Genomic DNA, 25,046 nt, shown 5'->3' with positions numbered 1-25,046 from the left:
AACAAATCCTGAAGAGCTCACAATAATGTAATTATAGTCTTCCTAAAAAGACATTATGCTTTTATTGCGTTATTCTATTGGTAGACGTACACTCCCAGACTAACCAAATGTTTCCTTCTTTCTTGATTCCAGATACTGATAGCAAATAGTTCTTCACTAGGCCTTTAAATTAACCCAACCAGCACCAACTTCCATCTACCCATTCATCTATACAATGTGCACATAGCAAAGCCAACATTTCAAATCTCTTGCCCATATCTAGAGAAGTGGTTTCAGCATAACACATTAATACCCAGTGAATAAAAATAAAGGCAATAAACAGCTACAGGACAGACAGCCCTGCCATCTGTCCACTGGCTACAGCTGAGGCTTCTCACAGCCTTGCACGAAGTTTAATAATGTGTATGAATTATCCAAAAATAAACCTACCATCTGTACAAAAACAACACAGGTCTGTTCTTGGAGGAGTGATCCTTGATTGCTATAATGCTTAAAAATGTAACCAGGGTTATTCACCATATGCATTTCAAAAATGGTTTCCTGTATGTTCTATACAGTGGTTCTTCCCCATAACCACAAGTTCAATATTTCATTACTGTACAAATTTTTATCATAATTTTTTCAAGTTCCTTTCATATATAAAAATAATCAAAATATTCAGTTTCCCACAAGTCCTTTGATGAATCTTGCTGGCTTTTTCCCCACAGTATTTATGAAGAAACCTCTCGCACAATTATGAGTTCCACTGTGTTCTGAAAAGTCTTCAGCAAGGACACTGCTTGTCCATGATCAATATTGATGAAGCTGTATCCATTAGCCTAAGGAGGAAATTATATTTTATTAATAATGTCCCCAGGACATGTTATTTGTAACTTGAGTTTTAACAAATAGCAAGTTGTCTTTAATTTTAGCAATAAAAGTCTATAGGTTTTCACATTATTAGATTGTTCATGGTGTGGTAGAAACATTCTGTATTGTACGATAGGGAAGTGAACTGATCAGCATGTTTAAGTGTTTGTGGAAGAATTTTGCTCCGAAGATTGGTGACAGGGACACATTTTCAGCTACCCCAAATGGAGGAACCAGAACTGAAAAAGCATATAAATCCCATCTATTTGACTTCGTATGACTGCACTAGACAAAGCTAATAAATGGAACACAGGTGCCCTCTCCCACAAAGAAAAAATGAATATAGTACAGTAACTCCTCACTTAACGTCATCCCGGTTAACGTTGTTTCATTGTTACATCGCTGGTCTATTAGAGAACATACTCATTTAAAGTTGGGCAACGTTTGCTTATAATGTTGTTTGGCCATGGGGGCTTAGATCCAGGGTTGGCCAGCAGCCCCCTTATCAGCTCCCCTCCACCCGACCCCAGCGCCTCTCGCCCGCCAGCAGCCCTGCAGATCAGCAGCTCCCCCCGCCCTCCACCCCCCCGAGCCTCCTGAACACCCCAAAACAGCTGATTGCTGCAGGTGGGCGGCCTGTGGAGGGAGATGAGGCTGTGCGCTGTACCCCCCCCCCCAAGCCTCCTGAATGCCGTGGCCTTCAGAAGGCTGGGGGGAGGAGGGGGAGCAGGGGCGGGAAGAGGTGGGGCAGGGTTGGGGCCTTGGGGGAAAGGGTGGAGTGGGGGGTGGGCCTGGGGTTGAGCACCCCCCAGCACTTTGGAAAAAACAGCAAGAGGAGCAACCGGACGATCCACCCTCTTTCACCCTCTGACTCCATCACCTCAACCAAGCGTCACGATCATCATTTCTGTGTACAGTATTAAATTGTTTGTTTAAAACTTATACTGTACATGTATATAATGTCTTTTGTCTGGCAAAAAAATAAAAAATCCCTGGAACCTAGCCCCCCTTCCATTAATTCTTATGGGGAAATTGGATTTGGAAGAACATCACTAAGCGAGGAGTTACTGTATATATTGTGCACTGAGTATAATGACTATTGTGCACCACAGTTTTGGAATCTAGAAATGTGGTGTATGGTGGATTAAGTCTATTAAAGGCTGACGTTTATTTCTAAAAGAGGAGAGGGAGGATTTTACACCCACTGATGCTCAAGATACTAATTTTTCAACAGGAGTCAGCCCATATAAATTTTTCAGGCAGCCAAATTAGGTCCTATCTCTACCCTCAGAGCTCTGAGTCTTCTGCAATACTTCAGGAGCCACCCACTTCTTTGGGATTTGTCCTTCATTTCCAGCAACTACATTTTTTTCTGGGGGCATCCACCTCTATTATTCCATGGGCTCTGCCCTTTCAACAAATCCAGTAGCTGACTCCTTGTTCAAATCTAGGGGGACTCTCGGGCCTCATCAGTATAGCAGCAGCAGCAGTTTACTAAATGAGAGATTACCTCTTAGCGGTGATATCAGAATCATGCAAGCAAGCAACTCTGTAGGATCTACCCAGCTATCTGCAAATTTATTAGCTGCACCTCCATTTTCTTCTACCATATCATTCATGATTAATAGAGTAAAAGCTGTGTTATCCGGCACTTTACCAACCAGAAAGCTCTAGAAACTAGTATTTCTGATATCCATTAAAAGTCCAGTTGGCACGGAGCCGGCAGGCTCCCTACCTGACTCCGCATGGCTCCCTAGAAGCGGCAACATATTCCTGCTGCTCCTAGGTGGAGGAACAGTAACGGGGACTCAGTGCGCTGCCCCTGCCCCATGTGCTGGCTCCGCAGCTCCCATTGGCCAGGAATCGCAGCCAGTGGGAGCTGCGGGGACAGTGCCTGCAGGCAGAGGCAGCGTGCAGAGCTGCCTGGCTGCGCCTCAGCCTAGGAGCAGCAGGGACATGTCGCTGCTTGCGGGGAGCCGCCCAAGGTAAGCGCCACCCAGATCTGGCACCCCAAAACCCCTCCTGCACCCCAACCTCCAGCTCCGAGCCCCCTCCTGCACTCAAACTCCCTCCCTCCATTGGTAAGTATAACTCTTCGTTAACCGGAATTTTTGACTAACCGGCACCCTGCATTCCTCCAACATGCCTGATGATAAAGCTTTTACTGTAATAAGTAGTGAATTGTTTAATAAAGAGACTTCATCATGACGTCACCAAAAGAAGAACACCATAAAGACAAGTAGTATTTAGACACGTCACCCTGGACAGCTTCAGAAAGCATTGCTGCTATGTTACTGGCATAACAAAGCCATTAAAGTGGAGATTTAAAACCAATTTTTGACTGCTACTCTGTCAGTCATACCTAGAATTTAGCTTAATCTTTGATAAAAATTAACAGTCCAAACAGATCTGTAGGTTTGAGCTGAACAAGGCTCGCTACTTTTTACTACCACAGCCAAATAAGGAGAATTGCGCAGCATTCAAAATGGGTGGAACTGAGGTAGAGTAGGAGAGTGGGCAAGAGTTAGAAAATGAGTTAGAAAAGAGTCATGTAAATAAGATGCATGGCAGCTATATTGGGTTTAAAATGTTACTCCAAATCCTGCCCCTGCAATAACTCCTTAGGTGAGTGTGGTCTGCAGCAAGACTTCCATTTTGAAGAGCAAAAGCTGGGTAACTACTCATAAGCCAAGAACTGGACAGTAGTGCTCTCAACCTTTCCAGACTACTGTACCCCTTTCAAGAGTCTGATTTGTCTTGTGTACCCCCAAGTTTCACCTCACTTAAAAACTAAATCAAATATAAAAGTGTCACAGCACAGTTACTGAAAAATTGCTTACTTTCTCATTTTTACCATATAATTATAAAATAAATTGGAATATAAATATTGTACTTACACTTCAGTGTATAGTATACAGAACAGTATAAATAAATAATTGTCTATGAAATTTTAGTTTGTTCTGACTTCGCTAGTGCTTTTTATGTAGCCTGTTGTAAAACTAGGCAAATATCTAAATGAGTTGCTATACCCCCTGGAAGAGCTCTGAGTACCCCAAGGGGTACACATACTCCTGGTTGAGAACCACGGCTGTACAGGACCAATTTCAGATCTTAACCTTCCTACTGATATCCAAAGCGCATACAAGAAACCTATACAGCCACCAGTCAGGCCTAAATTTTACATTATGACGTACATTTAATGCATGTTTTCCTGAGAGAGCAATAACCTTCTGAGACCATCCTTTGTATCCAGACCAGGGCTAAAGACATCCAAACACAGAGAAGCTTTTGTGCTTTAGAAACACAGAGGTTGTAAAATGTACAAAGGTGCGATTAGCAGATTTGTGTACAACCATGGATTCTCTCTTTAGCAGCTTCAGGGAAGCTTCACTAAAGACACACAAATACAAAAGTTGTGTAACTGGCACTGTGGCCGCATAGGACAGGTTTTCCATTCTGCCACTGCCAGATCCTGCTTTACGATTTACATGAGAAAAATAGAATAATCATGAATAGCAAAACCTGTCAGAGCAAAATATGGCCTAGTAGTTCTGAAAAATGAAAGAACCTGTAATTACTACCTCAGCACATTCACCAGACATTTTCTCTTTGCTCTTTTTCAGAGAATGAATTCCTTCATAAAAACCAACCCACATATAGCCAGTACAACAACGGGAAAATTTAACTACTGAAATATCAAACAAATATCAGGAATAACAATCCATTCCAACAGAAGGTTACCCGCCGCACATATTCGATTTTACAAAATACAGAACAATAATTCACATATCTCCCATGTGTCTTAATCAACGGTTATGTATGTTTGCAAACAAACACACACACACCTAAAACCCTACTGTATAAATAACAACTACAAAGATTTCTGCACTTATAATGGAAGAGTACTTGCACCCTTTAAGATCCAAAGCCAGTCACATTTCCCAGCACTGGTGGGAGGAACTAATTTGCACAGAACTATTTAAGCCTCACTCAAATGCAGGCAATCATTTAGCTGGAGCGGCTCAATCTCAAGTCCAAGTTTGTATTCTGGGTGGCTTTAAATTATGTGAGGTAACTTATGTTGTCTATCAAAATGCTGTTACTTTTGTAAATTGTTTGTTTTTAGGCTGCGCTGTAATTGTGATACTAATATATCTGAAAAATACTCAAACGTAACAGAGTATAACTGGTTTTCTAAGACTTCTTTTGGAAGAGATATTGATAAAACTATGTAAAGAATGTAAGTACTAAACTTGAATGTAGTCTGCCACTACTAGCCATAAAAATGAAAGGCACTGACTGACCGAACAAACATACAAACAAGGACTATGTATATTAAACAGAATGATTACAATTACAGTACCTGAATTATTTTATCTCCAGGCTGCAACAATTTAGATGCTGGTCCTTCAGGCTGCACTCTGGTTACAAATATACCCTGTAAAAACAAATAGGGCGGAAAAAAAGAATTCTGACTGATCCTATTTAATAGATATTGGAGCAACTTGAAGCCATTGTAACTTAAGATATTCTTTGATTTTTCCACACTAAACAGAAGAGAATGTGAAATACTGAAAAATAATAGGTTCATTGGCTTTTATGATTAAAATCTTTTCAGAGATTAAAGACAGAAGAATTGCATTAATTGGAACACTGAAGGGAAAATATTTCTCCATCTGAATTTTAAGTTAACCCCTCTGTTTAAATTGCCAGATATATTACGTGTCAAAATGTAGTACCAACACTGGATGTAAGGGCTCTAGGCTAAATCCTTTTCCCTTTAAGAGACATTGTAATTTTAAACTCCATCATTCATTGTTATCTTGTTTATAATGCTTGACGTTTCTAACATCCTACCATTCACCCAACCTAGATTGTCCCCACCACTAACTTTCATGTACTATAATTTGGCCAAACTACTTTCATCCGTTTCTATCTCAATTTTCATAGCCTCCCTCCTGCACAAAACTCCAACTTTATTACAAGTCTCACCTTCCACTCTTCAGTTCCCTCACTTTTGTAAGCCAGTCTCCCTCCCCCACAACCCTACAGTAAACACAATCAATTTTAGCTTTACAAAAAACACAAACTCCAAGCCCCACAGAACTTACTGTATAGGAAGCATTCACAGGCAAATAAATTATTTCTTGTGGCATTATGAGACTAATTTGTGAGGAAAATATGGGAGGAGCTGGAGCACCTTGTGTGTGACTGGGAAGGAGTTAGCTAACAGGCAAGGACTAAATATATCCAAGGATTAAATCAGTGGAGGTGAGATGGTAGGGCTAGAGCTAGGTAGTGAGCAAATGGGCATGGGTTGGAGAGAAAATAGAATGGAATCAATAAGGGAAGGAAATGAAAGGAAAAGAACACCCTACAAGAATCGGGCAACAAAATGCATTTCAAACACTATCTCAAATCACTTGCTCGTATGTTTGCTTCCCTTCCCCCATCCCTTGCTTATTTTTTGTATACTTAGATTCTAAGCTCTTTGAGGTAGGGGATTCTCTAATATGCCCGTGAAGTGCTTAGCACACTTTTATTGTTTATTTTATAGCACCTAAAAAATAAACAATAGCACATTTGGATATTTTATAAATAATAATAATACTAATGATAATATTGTTACCGGTAGTTGAAAAAATAAAAAAAATGGTCATGGAGAGATTAATTCCATCTGCCTCTTTCCATCTGTTGTATGGATGGGAAGTGACACAACACTTAAGAGGGGAAAAAATACTGGAGATAACCTCTTTGTTCCAGTCAACACTATTTGGAAAAGCAGTGTGATGTAGTGGATTAGACTGAAAGCTTGAGTTCTAATGATACCCATCACTGACTCCATACCTGTAGACAAGTCACTTAACCTTTCACCTTCAGTTTTGTCATTTAATAAATCTCTTACTGTTTTGAAGATGAAAAGTACTATATAAATGCTGAGTATTGTTTTGCTCTAAATACACTTGGTTACAATTAAAAACCTCACAAGTATGTAGGAGATACTGTTCAGTGCACCAAAGAGGTAATATGTGCCAGGTCATTTATTATAATTTAAAGTGAAGCATGTAAAACAAACCTATTTTAAGAGTTGTTTTAAAGACAAAAGATGTTTTAAACAGGTACATATATATGAAATACTCACATCATCATCAGGTCTGAATGGGTTTCCTCTACCGCCAACTCCTCCTGATATACTAAATCCTAGCTCTGGATCTTTTTCAATTCTCACTCGAATCTAACAAAGTAAAAGGAATTGCCCTGAAAGCTCAGATCCACAGAAATGGACATACTATAAAATGCTGAATCACTTGTATCATATTGTCTAATTACTATAGTTGGAATTATGACCAAACAATAAAAGACTTACATTGACAAACAGTTGAACTCCATCTCAATGTTTTTCCTCTTACCATTTTTAATATTAATACAAGGAAGTTTTGAATATGGTAACAGACATACAATATACCCCCAAAATATCAACGATCAAAAAACAATAGTAAACTTTACTTTTGGAATGCTGATTAATATTCATACAGATGCTTTTATTTAATTAGTACTAAACAGCCTTCAAATTAACAAAAACACAAAAATATTGAAGAGCCTACTCTGCAGTTCAAAAGAAATAATCATATCTCAAATATAATTTCTGGTAACAGCATGTTAAAACATAATACATAGCCATAACAGCCAAGTTTTATGGTGTATTAGTTTAGTTAGATTATAGCACACCTCCTAAGGCTGTAAATCCAGAAATATGGAGATATAACCCAAATGATTTAAACACACTAATCTGCACACCTGGCAAATAGGCATTATCTCATTTACATAAGCTTACTCCCCTCTTTTCCTGGCTTACGCCAACTGAACTCCCTCATTCTGGCTCTCCCTCAGTTTCCCACACCTAATCCTATCTCTCGCTCCTATTCCTACATAATCCTGTTTTTCCCAGGTCTCCGCAATGTACACGAGGCACAGCATCTGTGGACAAAGCTTGGTCCCCAATCCACTATGGTCATAAAAATATGATTAGAAAAATAGCTGCCAATGTACCACCACTCTATCCAAAATACTGCCTTGTGCTCTTGCCATATCTTAATGGTGTGGGCAGGTTGGGCCTATGATCTAGGTAGGTGCTCTATGGGTCAAGTCTCAGAGGACTCCTAGGAATCTCTCTGAATTAGTGTCCTAGAGCAGTCCTCCAAGATACTACCTACAGCAACATAATATACTCCTCCACACAACTCTCTCCCAATATTGCTCTCCCAATAACAGCAGAAGATAGGAGCAGGTGATTGGAAAGAGGCTCCAGAAATCAGGAGCTTTCCAGCCTATCAGGGAAACTGAGGTCTGAACTATGGTCTAGCAACTGATTTTCCTAGGGTACAGCTAGAGTAAGGAGCTGCCTACTGAGGTACAATAATGCCTACAGTTTCAACTAGTTTCTCTTCTATTATATACTGCAATGACCAGGGCAGACAGCACTTCCCCTAATATGTGGTGCTGTATCTTTATTTTAGTGTTAAATTGTTTTGTTTTGATGTTATGTTGTTGTCTTTGTTCAAGGGGGAAGGATGGAGGGACTAGAAGGAAGCTAAGTCCTGCCTGTGTGTGCTGGAGTTGTTACTTGCAGGGTTCCAATAAATCCTTTGATTTCTATAAAAGTGAGAATTACAACTATTGGCAGTCCTGCAATTTTTTTCCTGGATGCTTTTTCCAGTTGCAGAGCCAAACCTTCTCTTCTTCAGGGACAGGCACATAATTCTTTTTTTTTTTCTGGCATCTTGTGCCTGTCATGTTTGCTTCCAACTGATCTGTTCCTCCATCTTTTGGAATGCTGCCTTCAGGTCACTAATAAATGACACTGCTACCTGTGTAGGTGCAGAGGGCCTTGCAGGTTCTTGCTGCCTGAACGTCACTTCACGAGGAAGCAAGTGTTTACGGAGTTCAAAAATAATCTCATAGGGAGAGTAATGCATAGCTGCCTGGTGTTATACGCAAAGATGACAAAAGGTTCTCCTGGAGGCATTCTGCACCAAAAAATAAAAAATTCTGTGCCAAAAATATAAAAATTCTTCATAATTTTACATTTTGTCAAAATAACACCAGTTTCATTATTTTGGTAATTAAGTTCAAAATACCTGTCAGCAAGTATGTCTATAACAATACAGACAACAAAAAAGATTCAGGAAATGTTTTTTTGACAAACAGATTCCTTACTAGGCTTTGTGTTATACTTCAGAACCGTATTTCCCACGCTGCTCAGAAGCAGTGCAACGGTTTGGGGGAGTCAGGGATAACAGAGGAGCTGAGGGAGAGGGAAGTAATTGCTGGGACTGAGTCTGGGACTGAACCTGGAGGGGTTGTTGGGTGTGGGTGGCAGAAGTATGCATCAGGTTGTTTGGTTTTATTGGGGGGGGGGTCGCGCAGGGAGGGGAGGAATTGGTCAGCAAACCCTGGCTGACCCCTAGCATCTCCCATTCAGTCAGGCACATCTGTCCCTGTCCCCATGTGTTCCTGGACCCGTTCTTCCCCATCCTCATATGGCCCTACACCCTCACTCAATGTCACCCCAATAGCTCCTGTGCCCCCACCCCAGCCTGTCCACCGCTAGTAGTCCTTCTGTACCCCAGTCTGTGTTACCCCCCCAGCTGCCCCACGTGCTCCGCTCTGTCCGTCCCCCTCATATTCTGTGCCTCCTCACCTGGCCCTGCAGGCAGGGCACTGTGAGAAAGGCAGCCTCTGCCCCCCTCCCTCTCTACAGCCAGCTGCTCTGGCCTATGAGCCAGCTGCCCTCTTTTCTGGCACATCAGCCCCTGGTGGGCGAAACATGTAACTGCAGCGTGACCCCTCTTGTTTCCCTTCACATCCCTGTCAGAATAAATTATTGTGTTTGTGTGTGTGTGTAAATCTACGGGGGACATTAATTCTGTGCTTGCACAGAATCTCCCCAGGAGTAAAAAGGTGTCTTGTATCTTAGTCTTGTTGTTCTTCACTGACTACGAGTCTAAGCATGGAACCAAGGGTGCGGTTTATTCGATCCACTCTCCTATTACTCATAGTGTGGACAATACTGGTCCTCACCTTGGTTATCTGGAGTTGTTGGCAAAACTTATGTAATAACCGTGACTCAAATTCTTTTCCAGATCACTGAAGATGAAGCTTGGTGGGCCAAACTGCAACACTACTTATTTCATCCATTCATTGATTAACTGTATCAATCCTTTTATCCTTCAGTAGTTGTGCCATCACATACTTTGAGACGGAGTCATACACTAGCAGCAAATATCTACTTGCAGCTGGTGTTTCTGGTAATAGGCCTTTCAAGTAAATCTGTATGAACTCCCAGGGCTTATTAGATTGAGGCCTTTCCCCTAAAGGAGTTTTGCATCCCCTTGCTGGTACTTTCCTTTCTTGACAGGTAAGACAGGAAAGTACCCACTTTTTAACTTCTGCAGCCATGTCCAGCCAAAAAAAACTGTCATATACCTTGCTCACTGTCTTTTCATATCACAGGTGTCTGCTGCTTCACCATCATGAAGATACTCCAGCACTGTTCTCTGTAAACTTGCTGGCCATACAATCCTTATACCAGCAAGTTGGTAGCCAGATCAATAGATAATCATTCCTGAACTGTGTTTAACCTCCCCAGTCTGGGTATCCTTTGATATATATGTTGGTGCACCAAAAGAAATTCAGGGGCCTTAGACTGTTCTTGCCAGATGTCCTCACTAGAATCTACTCTCACTGCCCTCACCTAGCTGAGTGCCACCACAACCATATTTTGCTTTCAAAGGTTTATGGTAAACCATGAATATATATTTGGACAGTTTGTGATACCATCTCCACAAGTGTCCTTCTGGGTTGTGCTTTGTAAGGAACTACTCCACAGCACTATGGTCAGTATACACCGTGAATTCCATACTTAGTAAATATGGACAATAGGCCTTGAAGGCCTCCACAATAGCCAGACACTTCCGTTTTGTAGCCAAAAAAAACTTGGTTTTCTTCTCATTTAATTTGCAACGTCCAAAAGCCACATCTCTGTGCTTACTGAGCTAATCAATTTATTCGAGTGCAAATCTGACAGCAATCTTTGAGGCATCACAGGTTCATGAGTGAGTATTATAATACAACTGCAGTTGTGATCACTCAAGAAAACTGAATTAACAGCCCTTGTTTCAAAAGAAGGGCGCTGGTGGAAAGATGCTCTCCATGATTGGTCCAGTTGCTGGCTCTGGAACTTACTTCCCTACCTTGGTCTGTCAGATTTTATTAGTTTTCTGGGCTTGCTGCAAAAGTCACCTTTTTTCTACTACAGACTTTTTGCACTATTAAATGTGTTGGTTATTTTACCATCTGGGTGAGTATTACTAGTCTAGATGGTCTTGAAATCGACCGTAGTAATTAAAAACTCAAAATACCTATTTTTGTATATTTTAATTATTGTATAAGCATGAAGGGCCATGGATAATCAGGTAGCTGAAGGGAGTTGTAATTCAAGTTTCAGCAGAAATACTCTAACTAAAATCCTCACTAACTTCTGATAAAGGTTAGTAACAGGTTTATTTCTCTGTATAACATCCACATCACAAGAAAGGGAACAAAACAGATTAAAATCAAACTGAAGGTATGATTTCAGGCAACCATTTTTCTTTTTTAAGAGTGGGATGACAGAACTCCAGTGAGCTACAGCTCTTTCTTGCTGGAGTTAAATTCCTAAACTGTTTCTGTTATCACCCATTTAGTAATAATAGTAATAGCAAATAAAATAATACCACCTTGCACTTATGGCTACCAAAAAGTGCAAATCATATATTCAAACACTTATTAAAAACCTTACCTCTTGACTTTAATTAATATAATTTTTATCCTTACCTCTTGCTTAGCCATCTCATTGCCTTGTTTGGAAGAACACTGAGGCTGAGTATAGGGAGGTTGATGCGCAACTTTCAGCATCAGATAATCAATTAATTGCTCTCTAGAGGGATGTCTTGCCACAGATGCTTGGGGAGGTGGATGATGGACTTGACTATAGTTTGTCTGAGGCCTGTGAGGCTGGCACATCTGCCCATTTGTCAAAGGTATCTGAATAAAACATGAATCGTCTTTAAATCATAACATTTTATAACAACAATCCTGAATTTTTATTCAATTATTTCAACATTTCTTGACTGGTCATTGCATTTTTATGAGCATTACTAAACCTCAGTTTTAAACTACGTGCCACTAAATTATATTTTCATTATAATTATCAGTATTAACTTATGAAGACAAGCATGAAAAGCTAAGCTAACTTTGCACTCTTATCAGCTAGAACAGAGTAGGCAGCTTCCTGTTCCTTTTTAACACTTGTTTCCCTGTAATTCATCTCAACCAGTGTTTTTTGGTGATACTTCTAACAGTATCACATTTGGTTTACATTGTTAAATTATATAGTATTTTATTTTTTATTCATATAACTTGTCTATCAATTCTAGTTCTGAACTATTAATAGACAAGTGTAATAATATTACAAAGGTGTGAATGCTATGTCAAAATGTCTATTTAGTAAACTCTAATTATGCTACTGTTGGATGTGTTTTCTCCTACCACTTAATATGGAAGACCTCTTCCACTAAAGACCTTACAACTAAAGACCTTATAGAATCTTAATTTTAAAACTACGGTGAGAATCTTTCCAGTATATGTTGCTCTCTGGTTTGACTTTATCTGTTGATTTGATTTGGCAGACACTATGGCGTTAATGCCACAGAAATATCTGTAAGTATTTAATTAATTAACTAAAGTTGCTGCTCTGCACAACAAAACTTTTTACTGAAGGCCTCGTTGGCGATTAATTTGTACTGGAGCAGAATGTCCATGGACAAGAATACCTCCTTGCCCCCCCGAAACACCTACTAAATTTACTCGGTACCCTAATTCGGTGATATCTCCTGTCACTCATTCTGTAAAATCCCCCATTCCAAAACCACCATCATCTTTCATTTATATCACCACTGCTATGCTGAATTAATCTGTCAAGATATACCATACTAGTATGTCCAAATACTAATAAAGTTTTACTCTCTCTAAATCATAAATAACTGAAATAAATAGGTAAGAAAATTCCAGCTTCTATTTATGCTGTGTCAGTTGTCTTCTGTATCTCAGACAATGTTCTGAGTAAGTGAGGTTCTACCTTGTAAAGTGATTCTCAAAAATGGCAATGAGGGGTTTAATATGTATTATTTAATTTATTTACATATCAGATTGGTCTGGTTTAAAAGTAAAAAAGATGTTTTTCCAACTGCCATTTACAAAAAATAAAACATAATTGAGAAAAAAGTTAGATTCTTTCCTTCTTCTGCAATCATACCAATAATAAAAGTTTATACAAGCCAAAATCTGCCCAGGTACAATTGTGCAACCTCACTGCCTTCAATGGGTTTGCACAAATGTAGTTGACTGGAAGTTAATAAACTATTGATGATGCACACAAAAGTATAGGTTCCAGCTCACTTCCTTTTAGCTGTATTGGCTCCTGAAGTCTTAAAAAGAGTAGAAAGTTATTTTTGTCCATATTAAGTAGATGCAACTCTGAAACACAAGGAACAATGTATTGCATAAGGTGGTGCTAGTGTTACCATGAAGGAAGTGGGAGTTGTCTGTAATATTTTACGACTATGTCTCCTTGTTTGTTATTGTGATGTTTACTGTATGTATACAAGGGGTTAATTCAAGATGGGTTAGTTACAATAGGCAAAAGGAGACAATGACCTGTTAACAGCTGCTCTGCCAGCAACTGACACAATGCAACACAATCCCTTTGAGGGCTCTGTCTGATCCCCTGGTGAGCTGCCAAAACCGGTTTAACCAGATTCAAGAGATACAAGAAGAACAAAGGACATGGCTGGTACTAAAAAGGCAATACCTTACTTGAAGGGTGCAGGAAAAGAGGGGGTAAAATGAGGTTCTGAGCTAAGGTGAACTGAGACTCCAAAGGCTGAGGTGTCTGCAATAAGATAGACCTACCTAAGACCGTAAGTGAGACAGATACGCAAGTACACCTTTGATTATGTTACAAACCCTTTTTTCTGTTTTGTTCCTACTTTAAGATTAAACAATACTTTGTTTTGAAAAGGCTGTTTGGGTTGCTTTGTTATCCACTTTGGAAAGGAAGACTTGCTGGTGCCAATCTCAGTTGGGCCTGCGGAAATATCACAATTGGCACACACAGTGCTGTAGCTGGGGACCTGGTCTAAAAGTGAAAGACACTCACGATTCCACCCCAGGACAGGTTAAGGTAAGAGGCCTAACACCTGAAGGGTCCACTAATCAGACTCCTGGGAGGTACAGAATGAAGGTGCAGCTAGACCTATAACAGTGACTGTTACATAATCATTTTTCAAAGTAAAACCACATCTTAAGGCAGTAAACAGTTTCTCAGACTGTAACTAAAGAGATAACCTTGTAATTAACATCTGGGAAACAAATCAAATATTCTATTATTTTGTAATTTCTAACTACTTGATGTAATTTTTTTGTCTGTATAATTTAAGATAAGTAGAAGGTTTTTTTTTTTTTTTTTTTTTTTTTTACACAACTGTATGTTTTGTGAGGGATAGCTCAGTGGTTTAAGCATTGCCCTGCTAAACCCAGGGTTGTAAGTTCAATCCTTGAGGGGGCCACTTAGGGATCTGGGGCAAAATCAGTACTTGGTCCTGCTAGTGAAGGCAGGGGGCTGGCCTCGATGACCTTTCAGGGTCCCTTCCAGTTCTATGAGATAAATCAAATATATGGAGATATACCTATCTATCTTTCAGAAATATTCTTAACCAAATTCCATACTACACAAAATGAACATTTGTTTGTTGATCAAATACACTGGAAGTCACAGCAGTTCTAGGATGAGATTTTCACCCCTATTCTGGCCCCTTTATACTGCATAAAAGGGATGGAGTAGAATAAAGGAGTCATACAAGTCCCATATCTAGTTGGAGGAGGATTTCCCCCATAAAGCTGCCCACAAAAGGACTCCTTCACAAGCTCTGGCTTAGGGAGTGGTGCTGGAGGTAAGGCGTAGGGGCATGTCAGAGTCAGGGCCACACTGAGGCGATTCTGGGCAGTGCTACGACCCATAGGACAGCCCAGGAAGCTGTTATAACTTCGGCTCTCTGGGGCTCTTTAAGATGTGCTGGAAATGTCTCAAGCTCCCAGAGTAACCCAGAAAAAGAAGGGTGCAAAGGTGGCTTAAAGCTCCCTTAGTCCTTCATCCCCAGCCGCAAAATTCTGTACTGTGCCTCTTAGAGAAGAATACAGAATTTCACTCTCCAGTGTCTGCAGTTTACTAGCCCAATTTTACCATGATATGTAAATAAATGCTGACATGTTTTAAAAAAAAGTTTATTCTGCTTTGTTTACTGTTCTAAAATTGTCTGCCACATGCAGGATTCTGCATGCAACATGCAGGCCCTCTGTTATTGGGAAACCTATTATTAAAAACCTTCCTCATTAACTTTCCATGACCAGAAGAAAATAAAACAAAAAACAAATCACTCAGTTGTTCCAATGAGATGATTTCTTATTTCAAGAATGAACTTGAAGTAGTGGTAGTGGTAGTGGTGGTCGGAGACTCTCTTCTGAGGGGGACGGAGGCGCCCATATGTCGCCCTGACAATTCATCTCGAGAGGTATGCTGCCTGCCGGGGGCCCGTATCCGAGACATTACGGAGGCAGTGTCGAGGATTATCCAGCCCTCTGACTACTACCCCATGCTACTCATCCATGTGGGCACAAATGATACTGCGAGGTGTGACACTGAGCGGATCAAGAGTGACTACAGGGCTCTGGGAGTACGGGTGAAGGAGTTTGGAGCGCAGGTGGTATTCTCTTCCATCCTTCCTGTCAATGGTAGGGGCCCAGGCAGACACAGGTGCATCGTGGAAGTGAATGCCTGGCTGCGAAGATGGTGTCGCCAGGAGGGCTTTGGCTTCCTTGACCACGGGATGCTATTACAGGAAGGACTGCTAGGCAGAGATGGCGTTCACCTTTCAAGGAGGGGAAAGACCCTATTTGAACACAGACTAGCTAACCTAGTGAGGAGGGCTTTAAACTAGGTTCGATGGGGACAGGTGAGCAAAGCCCACAGGTAAGTGGAGAACATGGAGACCTGGGAGATGGGTCGGAAATAGGAGGGAGCGTGGGCTATAATGGCAGAGAGAAAGGAGGCAAGATCAAATCAGGGAGTCAAGATCAAATCAGGATCTTAGATGCCTATATACAAATGCGAGAAGTATGGGTAATAAGCAGGAAGAACTGGAAGTGCTAATAAATAAGTACAACTATGACATTGTTGGCATCACCGAAACTTGGTGGGATAATACACATGATTGGAATGTTGGTGTGGATGGGTACACCTTGCTCAGGAAGGACAGACAGGGGAAAAAGGGAGGAGGTGTTGCCTTGTATATTAAAAATGTACACACTTGGACTGAGGAGGAGATGGACATAGGAGACGGAAGTGTTGAGAGTCTCTCGGTTAGGCTAAATGGGGTTAAAAAGCAAGGGTGATGTCATGCTAGGGGTCTACTACAGTCCACCTAGCCAGGTGGAAGAGGTGGATGAGGCTTTTTTTTAAACAACAAACAAAATCATCCAAAGCCCAAGATCTGGTGGTGATGGGGGACTTCAACTATCCAGATATATGTTGGGAAAATAACACAGCAGGGCACAGACTATCCAATAAGTTCTTGGACTGCATTGCAGACAACTTTTTATTTCAGAAGGTTGAAAAAGCTACTAGGGGGGAAGCTGTTCTAGATTTGATTTTTAACAAATAGGGAGGAACTCATTGAGAATTTAAAAGTGGAAGATAGCTTGGGTGAAAGTGATCATGAAATCATAGAGTTCACAATTCTAAGGAAGGGTAGAAGGGAGTACAGCAAAATAGAGACAATGGATTTCAGGAAGGCGGATTTTGGTAAGCTCAGAGAGCTGATAGGTAAGGTCCCATGGGAATCAAGACTGAGGGGAGTTGGCCCAAAAGCAAGCTATTCCGCTGGGTAGGAAAAATAGAAAATGTGGCAAAAGACCACCTTGGCTTAACCACGAGATCTTGCATGATCTAAAAAATAAAAAGGAGTCATATAAAAAATGGAAACTAGGACAAATTACAAAGGATGAATATAGGCAAACAGCACAGGAATGCAGAGGCAAGATTAGAAAGGCAAAGGCACAAAATGAGCTCAAACTAGCTATGGGAATAAAGGGAAACAAGATGACTTTTTATCAATACATTAGAAGCAAGAGGAAGACCAAAGACAGGGTAGGCCCACTGCTCAGTGAGGAGGGAGAAACAGTAACAGGAAACTTGGAAATGGCAGAGATGCTTAATGACTTCATTGTTTCGGAAAAGAACAAGTTAAAAATCTCTTAGAAAAGTTAGATGCCTGCAAGTCACCAGGGTCTGATGAAATGCATCCTAGAATACTCAAGGAGCTAACAGAGGAGGTATCTGAGCCTCTAGCTATTATCTTTGGAAAATCATGGGAGACAGGCGAGATTCCAGAAGACTTGAAAAGCGCAAACATAGTGCAAAAAGGGAAATAAAAACAACCCAAGAAACTACAGACCAGTTAGTTTAACTTCCGTGCCAGGGAAGATAATGTAGCAAGTAATTAAGGAAATCATCTGCAAACACTTGGAAGGTGGTAAGGTGATAGGGAATAGCCAGCATGGATTTGTAAAGAACATATCATGTCAAACTATTCTTATAGCTTTCTTTGATAGGATAACGAGTCTTGTGGATAAGGGAGAAGCGGTGGATGTGGCATGCCTAGATTTTAGTAAGGCATTTGATACGGTCTCGCATGATATTCTTATCGATAAACTAGGCAAATACAACTTAGATGGGGCTACTATAAGGTGGGTGCATAACTGGCTGGATAACCGTACTCAGAGAGTAGTTATTAATGGTTCCCAATCCTGCTGGAAAGGTATAACGAGTGGGGTTCCGCAGGGGTCTGTTTTGGGACCTGCTCTGTTCAGTATCTTCATCAACGACTTAGATATTGGCATAGAAAGTACGCTTATTAAGTTTGCAGATGATACCAAACTGGGAGGGATTGCAACTGCTTTGGAGGATAGGGTCAAAATTCAAAACCATCTGGACAAATTGGAGAAATGGTCTGAGGTAAACAGGATGAAGTTTAATAAAGACAAATGCAAAGTGCTCCACTTAGGAAGGAATAATCAGTTTTACACATACGGAATGGGAAGAGACTGTCTAGGAAGGAGTATGGCAGAAAGGGATCTAGGGGTTATAGTGGACCACAAGCTAAATATGAGTCAACAGTGTGATGCTGTTGCAAAAAAAGCAAACGTGATTCTGGGATGCATTAACAGGTGTGTTGTGAGCAAGACACGAGAAGTCATTCTTCCGCTCTACTCTGTGCTGGTTAGGCCTCAGCTGGAGTACTGTGTCCAGTTCTGGGCACCGCATTTCAAGAAAGATGTGGAGAAATTGGAGAGGGTCCAGAGAAGAGCAACAAGAATGATTAAAGGTCTAGAGAACATGACCTATGAAGGAAAGCTGAAAGAATTGGGTTTGTTTAGTTTGGAAAAGAGAAGACTGAGAGGGGACATGATAGCAGTTTTCAGGTATCTAAAAGGGTGTCATAAGGAGGAGGGAGAAAACTTGTTCATTTTAGCCTCTAAGGATAGAACAAGAAGCAATGGGCTTAAACTGCAGCAAGAGAGGTTTAGGTTGGACATTAGGAAAAAGTTCCTAACTGTCAGGGTGGTTAAACATTGGAATAAACTGCCTAGGGAGATTGTGGAATCTCCATCTCTGGAGATATTTAAGAGTAGGTTAGATAAATGTCTATCAGGGATGGTCTAGACAGTATTTGGTCCTGCCATGAGGGGAGGGGACTGGACTCGATGACCTCTCGAGATCCCTTCCAGTCCTAGAGTCTATGAATCTATCTTTTAAGGCCATATGATTGATTATTTCACCATAAATAAGTGGGCGAAAATCAAATAATGTTTTAGATTTAAAAACAAATTACCAATTCTAAGTGCTAACTACTCCACCATATTTCAAATATACATTTTTGCGAAGGATAACTTATCCAAATATGGTAACATATTACTCATTACCTGTGCAGCTACTTTCTTCATGCTGTCTGGAGGAACATCTTTGAGATTAAGTGTGCCAGATGAGTAGTTCTGCTGTCCTGAAATGAATACATCCTCTTGGCATGGCTCTCCTGGGGTGGATGTCTGGGGATGCTTTAAACAGGGTAGAAATAACTAAGCAAATATTTCTTCAAATTATCAAAATGACTCAATATTTCTTAAAATATTAGAATAAATTGCTCAATTTTTACATTTATTTTTGCTTGTAAGGATGCTAATCATATCATCTGCATTTCCATGGACAACTTAATCCTATTAATCAAGTCAGAGATCCATAAAATTTAACCCCAACTTTCAAAAAAGAAATTACAACTGTTGACAGTCTTAAAGCCACATAACACAGATGGTTCACAAGAAAGGTGAACAAATGTCCATGGCTGCTATGCATGGACTTACAGGATTAATACAAGTTTCTTGTGGACTTAATTCTTCTAGATTTAAACACCAGATCTTCATTTAGGTTGTTCAATGCTGAAGCTACCTTCATCTTTCTTGCCAAGCTACATATCAACTTAATTTGCTTGATTGCCTCTAGACATCTTTAAATAAGGCTTACTTTACCAAATATTGAAAATAAACGGATAAACCCCAACTCAGGTCTCTTTAGACCTGGATCAAATTCAGAAACAAAGGATCATCAGCTATAGTTCTGGTTACGGAGGAGGGCAAAACAGAAAATAATCTTAGATCTTTACAGCCACCCGCACGTGGAAGCCAATTAGAAAAACAATTTGTTTTGTAAGTTGTAACACCTTGTAAAGAAGGTTGAGCATATGAACTCAAGGCAATTTAAATGTTTGGGTTCAGTGCCCAGGAACTCATAACACAAGTTTAAACTATTTTTATAATTATGACAGTGCTTTCATGTATAAAAGGACAAAACTCTAATTATTGATTTAAAGACATATTTCAAGTTTCCTTCCCCCCCCTCTATATATTGCAATAGCCTACTGTAGGTACTCACACGAACCATGTGCACACCAGAACCTCTTCTGTCTGCAACACTCAAGGCAACACTACTCTGGCTGCCATGCAGATCCCTAGAGCTGCCATACTGAAAGCTGCTAACTGCAGCATAATTGGAATTAAAGGACCTAGACAGCATGCTCTGAATAAAGAGGGGACAGATTTAACATAGAGATTAGTGCAGCATGCATAAACCACAGGACATGTTATACACCGACTTACACAGACATATATTCCATAACATGCAAAAATAAATACCATGCAACTAAATTAGCTGTGGCATCGTGAAGTACAAAAAACCTCCGTGACATTCTGTTTACATTTATTTACGATCAATCAACATGCAACCTAACATAGTACACATACAAAATTACATGTACATAAGGCCATTCAGATGTATATGTGCTCAGGAAAACAATATAGATGTTTAACTCATCTAAATTGTCATACTTTAATTATTTCCAACATATATAGACATGTTGGTGGAAAGGAAAAACTGACAGCCAAGATGCACTTGTGCTGAAATTATTTCATTCTCAGCAGAGCCATTATTTTGTCTCAACAGTTTTCAAGATTACTTGTCCAACAATGAAAATTTTTTCAGCCATAGAAATTTTGTTTTTTCTACCAACACAAAAGTAACACAAAATAAATAACATGCACTCAAATTTATTGACCAGAGATTTACCTAGCAGAGAATGTAAGTTCAAGAATACTTGGAGGCTTTTTTTTTTTTTTTTTTTTTTTTAAAGCTATAGTACCTTGCAACATTGACCTCTGTAGTATTGGCAATGGTTTCAAAAAGAAAAGCAGCAAGAGCATTACCACCTTGCCTCCATGAAGTTTTGTCAAGACAAAACAAATGAAAGAACAGGGACACCCAAAATAAAAAAAAAAGGGGGGGGAGGGGGAAGTCCCAAAATTAACCAAACTGACAAATGAACGACACCTATTTAAACACGGACATTGAATCCACTGCATGACAATATTTGTGTACAAAAAATTACTTTCATAATGTTAAGGATATGCCACAAAACATCAAAAGCCAGGAAATGCAGTTTTGTTTGTTTCTATGAAATTCCTGTGTGATTGTTTTCTGTTAAAAAAGGTCTCATAAAAAGTTCCATACTTATAATTTGACTAAGATACTATAACCACTGTTGGGTGAATACATTTTTTTGTTTTGTTTTTAAATGCACATACAATACTGATTTTTGGAATGCATACTAGTCACCAGAGACTACACTGACTACACTACTAGGAGCGTTCCCGCTACAGTACACTTGTGGGATGCTCCATCCAATGCCACTGACCATTGGGAGCCTACTAAATCAGCAGTGCCCATTGGGACTACACGGTTCTTCTTACAGCACCAACTGTTTGGAACCCAGGACATGAGAGGCTCTACAGTCCCCAGTTGTCTCACTTTGTTTTGCTAAGCCTGGGAATACAATGCCAAGGGAAAGGGGAAGGTGGGTGAGCAGTGTGAATCTGCTGAGGCAACATTAAGAAAACCACAGTTACCTTTCTTCGAGTAACCTCTCTCATTTAAGGTGGTCTCTACATATACCCATTTGTGGGAATCTAGCAAAGCATTCCAACCCTCAGGAAAGAGTCCTAATTAAACAAGGATTGCAGTATTGCCCTTCCAAAATGGGCATGAGATCTAAATGACAAATAAAAAAAATAGTGCTGTGTAAACATTTGGGCAAAAGTCCAGGTGGCAGCCTTGAAGATTTCTATCATGGAAATGTTACAGATGCAGGCCACAGATGTCTGAGCTAATGAAGAAAGCATTAAGACTTTGAGGTACGGACACCATAGTTAAAACGTACACATGCCAAAAAATGGTTTAATTGACGTCATTCTGCTCCCTCCACTTCTGACTAACAAATCCTAGTAAATGCTAACAAAAGATGAAGAACACCTTGAATTAAGCAAAGAAGGTATTTACACATTATTTCTTTGGGAAAAGCAGAGGAATGAGTTTAAAAGAGGAGGTTTTTCAACTGTTTTTTATGGTCACCATGAAGCTAAAGGAAATCTGCTAATGTAGCCATGTGCACCCTCTGAATAGAAACCTATGATCCACTCCTGTGCTCATGGATCCATGGCAACATTTTGTTCTCTCTCTACAAGAGCATCAGGTCTCCTGGTGGAGATACCCCACTCCCTCCACTACTCTGTTTCTTCTTCCCCTTAAACCATCTCCTCTACTGAACACAGTGTATTGTCTCACAATTCAAAGAGATTTGTTTAGGTTAAATACTTAAAATGGGAACTTGCAACAAGATAAGTACAGAAACACTACCGTGACATTATGTAAAGTACATTTAAGTAATCTGTATCATTAAAGACAATTTGATGAAAAGATTAAAGGCTTTTAAAAACAGAATAAAGCTCAATCTGTGCAAGAAGCTAAAAAACAAAATAAAACAAAAACACACACCCAGGGCATGGATGATCAAATATTTTTTTGGCAGCTTATATATACATACTTATTTGTGACCACTAGAGAGCAGCTTTACATTATAAGGAAAAAGAATGGCTTATATGGGTACAATAACTGATTCTTCGCGATGTGTTGTCCACATGTTCCACTTCTAGTGCATGTGTGACACCAGAATCTTTTTGAGTAACAGTGTCTGTTGTGGCCTGTGTGCCTTCCCAACACTCCTTAGCCAAGGGCATAAAGGATGGGGCAGCTGCATCAAATCTCCAGCTCCTTCAGTTACACCAAATCTAAATTAGCAAGGATTCTCCAATAGCAGGAAAGGAGGGCAGGCCATGGAAAACGTGTCTAACACATCTTGAAAAGCCAGAATTACTGTAGGGTAGTAACTTCTTTCTTCAAGTGACTGTCTACATGTTCCACTTTGGATTACGCAAGTGATAACTTGCATGGAGACGTAAGCACTACTAGAGTTTACTGGAAAAATGACTGCATGACAGCTCTGTCAAAGCAGGCTTCAGACAGGGAGATCTCCACCAGGGAATAGTGCTAGGTGAAGGTGTGAACTGAACTCCGGGTAGCTGCTCAGCAAATCTCTAAGACTGGGGCACCTTGCAGGAAAACTTTAGAGGCTGCCTGAGTTCTGGTGGAATGGGTCCAAATGAGCCACCATGTAGCATGTCTTAATACGATCTGAGACCCATTTTGACAGTATTTGGCTGGAGATAGGTTGACCCTTCATTCTGTCAGCAAATGCTAGGAACAATCTAGACACAACAAAGCCTTTTAAGAGCCCTTCTAGATAGTAGGAAAGAGACATGACAATGTTGAAGGTGTGGCTCGATGTCTAGTTGGCAGCCGGTATCAAGCAGAGTACCCCAGGGGTTGGTCCTGGGGCCGGTTTTGTTCAACATCTTTATTAATGATCTGGAGGATGGGATGGATTTCACCCTCAGCAAGTTCGCAGATGACACTAAGCTGGGGGGAGAGGTAGATATGCTGGAGAGTAGGGATAGGGTCCAGACTGACCTAGACAAATTGGAGGATTGGGCCAAAAGAAATCTGATGAGGTTCAACAAGGACAAGGGCAGAGTCCTGCACTTAGGATGGAAGAATCTCATGGACCGCTACAGGCTGGGGACCGACTGGCTAAGCAGCAGTTCTGCAGAAAAGGACCTGGGGATTACAGTGGATAAGAAGCTGGATATGAGTCAGCAGTGTGCCCTTGCTGCCAAGATGGCTAATGGCATATTGGGCTGCATTAGTAAGAGCATTGTCAGCAGATCGAGGGAAGTGATTATTCCCCTTTATTCGGCACTGGTGAGGCGACATCTGGAGTACTGAGTCCAGTTTTGAGCCCTCCACTACAGAAAGGATGTGGAAAAATTGGAAAGAGTCCAGCGGAGGGCAACAAAAATGATTAGGGGGCTGGGGCACATGATTTATGAGGAGAGGCTGAGGGAACTGGGCTTGTTTAGTCTGCAGAAGAGAAGAGTGAAGGGGGATTTGATAGCAGCCTTCAACTACCTGAAGGGGGGTTCCAAAGAGGATGGAGGTCGGCTGTTCTCGGTGGTGGTAGATGACAGAACAAGGAGCAATGGTCTCAAGTTGCAGTGGGGGAGGTCTAGGTTGGATATTAGGAAACACTATTTCACTAGGAGAGTGGTGAAGCACTGGAATGGGTTACCTAGGGAGGTGGTGGAATCTCCATCCTTAGAGGTTTTTAAGGCCCAGCTTGACAAAGCCCTGGCTGAGATGATTTAGTTGGTGTTGGTCCTGCTTTGAGCAGGGGGTTGGACTAGATGACAACCTAAGGTCTCTTCCAACCCTAATCTTCTATGATTCTATGATTTAGCTCTCCCTGGGTCGTGAGAGATTTGGAAATGAAGACAGGTAAATGGATCATCTGGTTAAGAGGAAAATCAAACCACTTTGGGTAAAAACTTCAGATGAGGTTTTAAAGTTACTTTGTCCTTGTGGAATACAGTATAAGGTGGACCCACCATACCGGCCTGAATCTCTTCAGGCTGAGGTTATGGCCACTAGGAAGGAGGTCTCCATGGAAAAGTGGTATAAGGAACAGGTTGCCATAGGTGCTAAAAGAGGTTCCATCAAAGCTGTTAAGACAATACAGAGGTCCCAAGAGGGCAGCATCTTTCTAACTGGTGGGAAGCTATGGAGGATACCTTTGACAAGACACTGTCGGATAAGAGAAGGTGTGGCCTTCCACCAGAGGATCATGGGCAGAGATGGCTGCCAAGTGTACTTGATAGAACAGATGGAAAGGTCCAAATGCTTTAAGATGAGGAGACACTTCAGGATGGCAGTCACTGGTGCTTCCAAAGGAGTGAAATTATTCTCCAACACCCAGATAGAGAATCTCTTCTATTTAGCAGCATAGGTCAGTCTGGTGGAATCTTTTCTGATGCAAATCCGGATGTTTTGAAATGCTATACAGCAGCCAGCATCCATGCTGTGAGATAGAAGTGCTAGGTTCAGGTACAGGACTTTTCTACCTGGTTGTGCATCATTTCAGGGTGTGTTTCAGTGAGCATGATCAGGAGCCATGACAACAGGTTTATAAGGTCTGAGAACCGAAAGT

At 40.7% G+C, this 25,046-nt stretch overlaps 1 protein-coding gene across 1 annotated transcript in view; it reads right to left on the bottom strand.

The window, feature by feature from the left end:
- Positions 1-710: 710 nt before the first annotated feature.
- The window catches only part of ERBIN (erbb2 interacting protein), a 232,135-nt gene continuing 207,799 nt past the window's right edge, over positions 711-25,046 (bottom strand). Inside the window, exons 23-27 of the mRNA XM_065407058.1 lie at positions 19,991-20,134; positions 11,725-11,934; positions 6,992-7,084; positions 5,213-5,287; positions 711-818 (exon numbers count right to left, since the gene is read on the bottom strand). Coding sequence (XP_065263130.1) covers positions 711-818; positions 5,213-5,287; positions 6,992-7,084; positions 11,725-11,934; positions 19,991-20,134 — 630 coding nt within the window. The remainder of the gene's footprint in view (positions 819-5,212; positions 5,288-6,991; positions 7,085-11,724; positions 11,935-19,990; positions 20,135-25,046) is intronic.

The sequence above is a fragment of the Emys orbicularis genome, chromosome 6 (genome assembly GCF_028017835.1).
Source record: "Emys orbicularis isolate rEmyOrb1 chromosome 6, rEmyOrb1.hap1, whole genome shotgun sequence".
Taxonomy (NCBI): Eukaryota; Metazoa; Chordata; order Testudines; family Emydidae; genus Emys; species Emys orbicularis.
Note: the sequence above shows the minus strand (reverse complement) of the source record. Positions and strands in the feature narration are given on the sequence as shown.